General features: G+C 43.2%; 1 protein-coding gene across 1 annotated transcript in view; it reads left to right on the top strand.

The window, feature by feature from the left end:
- Nucleotides 1-2,814: 2,814 nt before the first annotated feature.
- Nucleotides 2,815-8,650, top strand: part of arhgap27l (Rho GTPase activating protein 27, like) — a gene marked incomplete at its 5' end in the record, with an annotated part of 61,797 nt that continues 55,961 nt past the window's right edge. The window contains one exon of the mRNA XM_079642197.1: nucleotides 2,815-2,901. Coding sequence (XP_079498323.1) covers nucleotides 2,815-2,901 — 87 coding nt within the window. The remainder of the gene's footprint in view (nucleotides 2,902-8,650) is intronic.

The following is an 8,650-nucleotide window of genomic DNA, read 5'->3' as shown; positions in this document are numbered from 1 at the left end:
TTGTCAAAAGCGACTAACGACTAATCTCACAACTTGTAATGGTGTTATTAGGGACTTTTCTGGTGTTTGGAGACTCACGTATTGTTCAGCAGTTATCGAGCCGCGGGTGCTGCCGTGAGCCCCTCTGCCCCTGCTCTGCCCTCCCAAAGTACTCACAGGCGCTCAGACTCACAGTTGCCCTGCGGTCAGAGCAGAGAGGAGACAGCCACACCCTCCCGCGTCGAGACTGTAAATGAATTGCGCATGCGCCAAGCCGTCCTGGTGTTGAGCGGGTATTTAAATGTAAATGTTTCTTCACTGTCACACTATAATAAATAACTGCCTTTGCTTTGCTTTGACTCACACAGCCAGTCACTTAATCACCTCGTCCACTGTGTGTGTGTCTCTCTGTGACAAGCTAAACATTCACGTAGGTCATCATGTCACAGTCTAAACTGTAATCACAAAAGTACATAAAGGAGTGGGAATCAAACCCTGAGCTTAAAGGATGGTTGAAGCCATTTATTGGAGATGACACACGGGCATAATGCCTTTACTGTAAGGGAGATTTCTACTTTTTCTAATGGAGACATTTCTGATCTACTGTCGTCTGCATTTACTCCGGTGGTTTCAAGTTTTGATCCTTGAAGGGGGTGGAACGTTTTTTTACCGCCATTACATGATATGCAAATTAGGCGATGACGTAATTTAGGGACTTCTGGCGACTTTTCGGACAGCCAATAGCTACTTTCCTTACTATGGAGTTGGCAGCACTAGTGCCACTTAGAGATGGCACATCCGGATCCTTTTATGGACTTGGAGTCTTCTGAGTCAGTCATTGAAGAGATCTGGATCATACGAGTCATTTGAGTCATATGAATCAGCATCACCAAGACAGTAGAAATCCTATCGGTGAAACCGAAAAGTTGCTACATTTCACGAGCATATTAAACTGACGTCATATTAACCTCCGCTACACAGTGTCTTTTGCTTTAATAAAAAATGTTGATCACAAAAAAAAAGGGTTATTTTGTGATTTGGCGAATCTGAGTCTGCTGTTCACTCGTGCATGAGGACGAGTCTGCTGGATCTCTGGATCTGCTGCTATACGGTCACGGCTCTGAGTCCACACGAGTCTGCTATGTTTTGCACAGTGAGTCAGGATTTGCGAATCTCTGAGTCTGCTGTTGACTCGTGCATAATATAGCTCTGAGTCCCCACGAGTCTGCAGGAAGTTTCACTCCCCTGAGCCAAACGATAACTTCTGGAAGCTATCCTACTTGCTAAAGGGTAGGCAGATGGACTGGGGTACGTTGTAATGTTATTTTACATGTTATAAAGAGAGTAGCGAGTGACGCAATTGATAGTTTTAATTTGTACGTCACACCAGGTGTAGGACTCAAAGGACTCGGGTTAATGGAGAGGGGAGACTCGTCACGACCAGCTCATTTCTAGGATCCGGGTTAATGATCCGGATGAATCGGGACTCGCCCATCTCTAGTGCCACTGCGTCAGTGTGGTGGCTTGAATGACAAAGTCGCGGCACAGAGAGTGAATACAAGTTGACAGTTTATAGCAAATTAGTATGTAGTTAGTGTCTCAAGATGATCAACTCGACAGTCTTCATATGGATTCTTTTCTACACGCTGTCTGCAAGGAACTGATAACCTTTCTACTCCAAGTTTGTCCCAGAGTTATCCACGTGTGTGTATTAGCTTGTTAGCAACTGAGTGTTTGCATTCATTAATACAGTGAATGGACTCTTAGCCACGTTATAGCTAACTCAGCTGGCGTTATTGGCTTCATTTTAACCCTAACCCTAACCCTTGGACATCTTCCCGCCACCGTTGATCGCCATCTGAGACTGAGGGATGGGTACAACTTCAGTTTGGAGTTGAAGATGATTTATTGCTCATTTGAGTGAAGAAGACAAATAGTTTTGACTTTCAACGCTCTCAAGCATCACATCAGGCCTGCAACGTGAGGGGCTTTATTTCATTTTATTTGCCGGCTTGTGTGTGTGTGCTGAGTGAGTGTGGGCCCACTGAGTTAAGTGTGAAATTGTATTCACTCTCTGTGCCTCGACTTTGTCAGTCAAGCCACCACTCTGACGCACACTCCCTCTCCCGCCTTCACTTCCTGCCAACTTCAACCCTTGACTTTCAAAATAAAACAAAATATTTATAATTATACATTTGAGTGTTTTAAACATATGTATTACACTTTCCCTTTTTAAAACGTTGTGAAATATCTTTTAATAGTTATCTTTGCATGACCTAGATATTTTAACAACACTTATAACTAAATGACATATTTATTATCTTGTTTTAAATTCACTGTAAGGGTTATTTTCAACCTGGTTACACATAGATTCTAAGAAGGGCTTTTTGGAAGCCAAAGACTGCTCCAAGAGAACTATGGACCTCAGCTCTTAATCGCAGCAGCTTGTTTGGGCAACATGTTGAACTGGAATGCCATCCAGAGTGAAGATAGAAAAGCACTGCATTCTTATTCTATCTTTCTTCGTGGATGTTGCAACACGATGGAAGATGTTGAGTTTTTGGATGAAATGAATAGCACATCAAACATGAGAAATGTGATCATGAACCTCCCATTTCAACTGAGGGAAAAGTGGAGAACAAGTGCATATGCATATTATGAACACAATAAGACAAGAGCAACGTTTCCAATATTGGTCGACTTCATTGAAAAGCATGCTCGGTTATATCAGACCCCATGTTTGGAGACATACAGGATGTCATGCCAAAAAGGGATATTAAAGTGTCACCCAGCAATAAGCCTGCTCATGGTTATAAGGGAAGTCGTTTTGTTACTATGACAACCCCCGGAGTCAATGAAGAGCAAAAACCTTTCCAAAACATCAAATCAGACGATAAAGGCATGACTGTTCAGAAGCGCTGTGTATGTTGTGCAGGAGAACACACCTCTGAAACATGTAGCATGAACAAAACATCTCACTATGAAAAGATCGACTGCTTAAAAGCACAAGGAATTTGCTTTGGCTGTCTAACGAAAGGACATCTAAGCAAAGACTGTCAGAAAAGAATGAAATGTGAAGTTTGTTCAATGAAACATCCAACAATACTGCACATCTACAAGAAAAGGATTGAACACAAAGACAGCTCTGATAAATACAGCCAAGCAGCTTCTGCAAGCAGCGCATTAGTCTCTTTGAATGGCAGAAGCCACGCTGGGGCCGGTGGTCAACAAACCCTACCAACTATCCCACTTCAAATCAAGTTGTCAAACTCGAACCAGACTGTGCAGACTTACGCATTTATTAGACCCTCCAGAAAAACGTGATTCTGCGATCGCAGAATTTACCGCATAATCAGCAAAATGGCGTAGATTTTTAAAAGGCCGCATAATCCCCGCATTTTTCTACACAAAGTTGAGAAAAAAAGTAAACTCGTCTTGACGTGACGTAGTGATGATGATGACGTGACGTCATCAGCTCGCGCGTCACAGAAGGTAAACAACACGTAGAGTGAACGTGTGGAGCTCACACGAGAGAGAAAACACCAAGAGGAAAAAATGTGATCCATCTCATTTACCGACGAACATTTCTACTAAAGACCGGGCAAAAAGTGGAGGGAAACTATTCTGCACCCCGTGCAACTGTGTGTTGGAGCATAACAACTCAACCTCCAAAACCCTTTAGAGGGTTACAAGAAACGAAGTAGCTACAAGATTGAAGCTGCAGATAACGAACGAGTAAATGAAAACAGGATGAGGCGGAGAAGTGTGTGTGTGTGTGTGTGTGTGTGTGTGTGTGTGTGTGTGTGTGTGTGTGTGTGTGTGTGTGTGTGTGTGTGTGTGTGTGTGTGTGTGTGTGTGTGTGTGTGTGTGTGTTTAAAATAGCCCAATTGCTTTTACAGTAAATAAACATTGAATGTGTTTAATTGAATAGGAAAGGGGTTTAACGTTAGTGGCAGGTTGTGTGTGAGAGAGAATAAATCAGACAGCCCAATATTAAAAAAAAAATCTTTTATTTTTCTCAATTTTCCGCATATTCACCGCATAAAATCACATCAAACCTGCATGTTTAATCGCATAATCAAGGATTTTAGCCTGCGTTTTTCTGGAGGGTCTAATTTATGGATCAGGGAAGCACTGCGAGTTTCTGTACTGAAGCCCTTCAACAAGATTTGCATGCCAAAGCCAAGAGAACAAAAATCCTCTTAAAAACAATGGGTCAGGAGAAAGTGATTGACGCTTCCTTTGTCAAAGGTCTTGAAGTGAGTTGCATCGAAGGCAATGATTTTTATCAGCTGCCTAAAGTCTACACACAAGAGGACATTCCTGCTGGAAAAGAGCACATTCCCACTCGAGACCATCACTACATGGAAATATCTAAGAGAGATGAAGCTGCCTGAACTGGATTGTGGAATCGGGTTGCTTATAGGAACAAATGCACCCAAGCTAATGGAGCCGTGGAAAATAATAAACAGTCAAAATGGAGGACCCTTTGCTGTTAAGACAGTCCTGGGTTGGGTTGTGAATGGACTGAATCAGGAAACCACTGAATCTGAGAATACTGCATGTGCTGTTGTTAATCGGATATCAGTGACAGATTTAGGTGAGCTGCTGCTGCAGCAATACAACCATGACTTTCCAGAGAAAGGTTGTGATGAGAGGAAAGAGATGTCAGTTGAAGACAAACACTTCTTAAAGATCATGTCAGATTCAGCTCAAATCAAAGATGGACATTATCAGCTTGAACTTCCATTCAAACAGAAGAATATTCTAACTGTCTTCACTCTCTGTTGTTTATTTTGTTCCACGTTGTAGTTTTGGTTCCTACCTTTTATGTGCAACATTAATAGGGGCGGAACTCATCTGCGGTGTTTTGTGTTACACCTGTTTGTTTAATCGACGCACTGGATAGTTGCAACGGCAGAGAAACGCAGGACGTTAAAGGAAAACTAAGGAAACCAAGGGAAAAATGCAGATAAAGTGATCAGCCCCTCCAGGTGACTAGCAGCCTACGAGGTACGTTTCGTGCTGGTTGTTTGTGTAATTGTGTGCGGTTGAGCTGCAGGTCTGTGTGTGTATGTATGTATGCTATGCGCTAGCTTGTGCTACATGCTATTGCTAGCTTGTGCTACATGCTATTGTTAGCTTGTGCTACATGCTATTGCTAGCTTGTGCTACATGCTATTGCTAGCTTGTGCTACATGCTATTGTTAGCTTGTGCTACATGCTATTGCTAGCTTGTGCTACATGCTATTGTTAGCTTGTGCTACATGCTATTGTTAGCTTGTGCTACATGCTATTGCTAGCTTGTGCTACATGCTATTGTTAGCTTGTGCTACATGCTATTGCTAGCTTGTGCTACATGCTATTGTTAGCTTTTGCTACATGCTATTGTTAGCTTGTGCTACATGCTATTGTTAGCTTGTGCTACATGCTATTGCTAGCTTGTACTACATGCTATTGTTAGCTTGTGCTACTTGCTATTGCTAGCTTGTGCTACATGCTATTGCTAGCTTGTACTACATGCTATTGCTAGCTTGTGCTACATGCTATTGCTAGCTTGTGCTACTTGCTGTGTGGGATATGTACGCTGTTTATTGTTTAATTGGTGGCATTAACAGTGATGACATATGCATATATTACATATGTATTTGTTGTTTACCTTTTATATTTTTCTGTCTTATAACCCAGTTCTCACGGGTTGGAATAGCTCCCACAAGAATAAACTCCGTATTTAATCAAGACCTCAGCCTCATGTCATTTACTGGAGGGAGCTACAAATATCATGATGCCAAACAATCGCACACTTGCAGAGCAGAGAGCAGAATCATTCAAAAGGAAATTCAAAAGGAACAAAGTTTTCATGATGAATATAAAACATTCTTGGAGGCTGTGATAGCTAAAGGTCTCGCTCAGCCACTGCCCCGAGAGCAGCTCAAACCTGAGAGTGGAAAGGTGTGGTACATACCACCTCATGGGGTTCATCACCCAAAGCGCAAGATTCGTGTAGTGTTCGATTGTTCCGTATCTTATCGAGGATATTCATTACATGACGAGCTTATTCAGGGTCCCAATCTTCCCAACACGCTGCTTGGTGTGCTCATTCCATTCAGACAAGAACAGAAAGCTTTCATGGCTGATGTCGAGGGGATGTACCATCAGGTCAAGGTGTCTCCTGCCCATCAGGATTATCTTCTCTTTCTTTGGTGGCCAGGAGGAGATGTCAGTTTACCTCTCGCTGAGTACAGGATGACGGCACATCTATTTGGTGCCACTTCATCAGCAAGTTGTGCAACCTATGCTCTCACTAAAACCGCTGAAGACAACAAAGAGAATTTCTCTGCAGAAGCTGTTGACACTGTCGGAAGAAATGTCTATGTTGACGACTGCTCAAAATGTGTGGCTTCTGCTGATCAAGCTGTGAAGTTATGTGAAGAACTCAAGGACCTTTGTGCAAAGGGAGGTTTCAATCTGACAAAGTGGACAAGCAACAGCAAAACTGTGCTGGCCTCCATCCTGAGGAGTGGAAAGCCTGGACTTAGAGACCCAAGACAATCTTCCAATAGAAAGAGCCCTAGGGATACAGTGGCATGTGGAGGAAGATGTTTTCAAGTTTCAAGTCTGCTTCAAACCTCAACCAGCCTCAAGGAGAGGCATCCTTTCAACAGTCTGCTCTGTGTACGACCCACTTGGATTCCTTTCACTAGTTATCTTCAAAGCATGTCCTAAGAGTTGTGTGAACTCATCTGTGGGTGGGACGAAGAAATCCCGGAGGCTCTCAAGAAACAGTGGCAAAGATGGCTCATGGGATTAAAGCAGACAGAAAGCTTCAAGACTGATCGATGTATCGAAACAAAGAATTATGGACAAATTAAATCTGCACAATTTCACCATTTCAGTGATGCAAGCGAGATTGGATACGGTGTTGTCACCTACCTTAAGATGAAGATGAAGACGTTCACATATCCTTCATGTCAGGAAAGTCACGTGTCGTGCCTCTGAAAAAAGTCACTGTCCCAAGATTGGAGCTCACAGCAGCAGTACTGGCAGTACGCATGGACAAGATGATAAGAACCGAGCTGCAAATCCCATTATGCAAATCTGTTTTCTGGACTGACAGCACATCTGTTCTGAGATACATCATGAATCAAACGCTAAGGTCTCAGACATTTGTAGCCAACAGAATAAGTCTGATCAGAGAAGCAACATCACAGTGGAAACACATCAACACTAAACTGAACCCAGCAGGTGATGCATCTCGGGGGTTGGCAGCAGAATCGTTCCTGAAATGTGAGACTTGGATAAATGGTCCATTGTTTCTGAAAGAACCTGAGGACAAATGGCCGGAGTTTCCGGACGCACTTAAAATGGTCAAAGACAGCTTTCCTGATGATCCAGAGGTGAAGAAGGAAACATTCAACGTGAACCCAACCATTGCAACTGACCTAAAGGCCACAAGCAAGCTAGAGCATCACTACTCTGACTGGAGGAAAAGAGCAGTTGCATGGTTCCTTCAAGGAAAACATCTCTTGCTGCTTCTACTCAAGCAAAAGAACCAAATTGAATAAAGCTGATTGAGAAGGAGATGAGAGTTTAAAGACTCTATGAGAGGTCTCACACTCTCTAAGGATCACTTGGATAAGGCTGAAGCAGCAGTGTTGTCTTTCCAGAGGAAGTGGAACCTTTGAAAAGGGGGAAACCTATCAAAGGAAGTAGCACACTGTATAAATTGGATCCAGTGTACGAGAATGAACGGGTAAAGGTTGGAGGAAGGCTAAATAAAATGGCAATGCCTGAGGAAACAAAGCAACCAACCATTCTTGGGAAACACCACCATGTCTCTAAAACCATACTTTGAGATATTCATCAACAAGTTGGTCACAGTGGAAGGAATCATATGTTATCCAGGTTAAGACAAACATACTGGATACCATGTGCCAATGCATTAGACAGAAACATAATATCTGAATGTACTGTGTGCAGACCATAGACTGTATATATAAATGGACGTAGGGTCCGTGACGTCACCCATAGGATTCTGCAGAGTTGCCGAGAAGCCCTTAGTAGGCAGAGTCGGCAACTAACGGCTTGACAGCGACGTCAGAGTCTAATCCCGCCTGCTCCAAATAAGGGCAAAGAGGCGGAGCCGAGGCGGGACCTGCTGCCTCCGAACTGGAAGTAAACAGAGCTAGCTCAGGCTAAGAAGCTAACATGAAATACATGCATACCAAGTTACTGCTAACAGTGTAGTTCACCTATATAAACGTTACATTCATAATCAAATGAGACAATCTGCAAGAGAATTAGCTATGTTTTGTTATTCTTAATGCTTGTCATTCACACGTTAAGAAAAGACGGACTCCACCGCCCGGCCCCGGACCTAACGGAGCCGCAGGGGGCTAGCTCCGGGACGCCAGCTGGAGCTAGCCCCCTGCGGCTCCGTTAGCTCCGGCGGCCACCACTGGGATAATTGGGTCCCCTATTAACATTTGCTCCCGTTTAGCATTATGGGCGTCATAGCCATAGACTATAAAAGTCTTACCCAAGGCTGAATCTTAAACTAAAATGTATATAGTATAAAGGGTTACGTCGTTACCTGGCTAATAAGTAACAAGCTAAGCTACCAAGCACACAAACACCTGCGAACGGGACATGTATAATATTATCATTTTAG

Source organism: Notothenia rossii (assembly GCF_949606895.1).
Source record: "Notothenia rossii genome assembly, chromosome: 8".
Lineage (NCBI taxonomy): Eukaryota > Metazoa > Chordata > Actinopteri > Perciformes > Nototheniidae > Notothenia > Notothenia rossii.
This window is presented reverse-complemented; position numbering and strand designations above follow the sequence as displayed.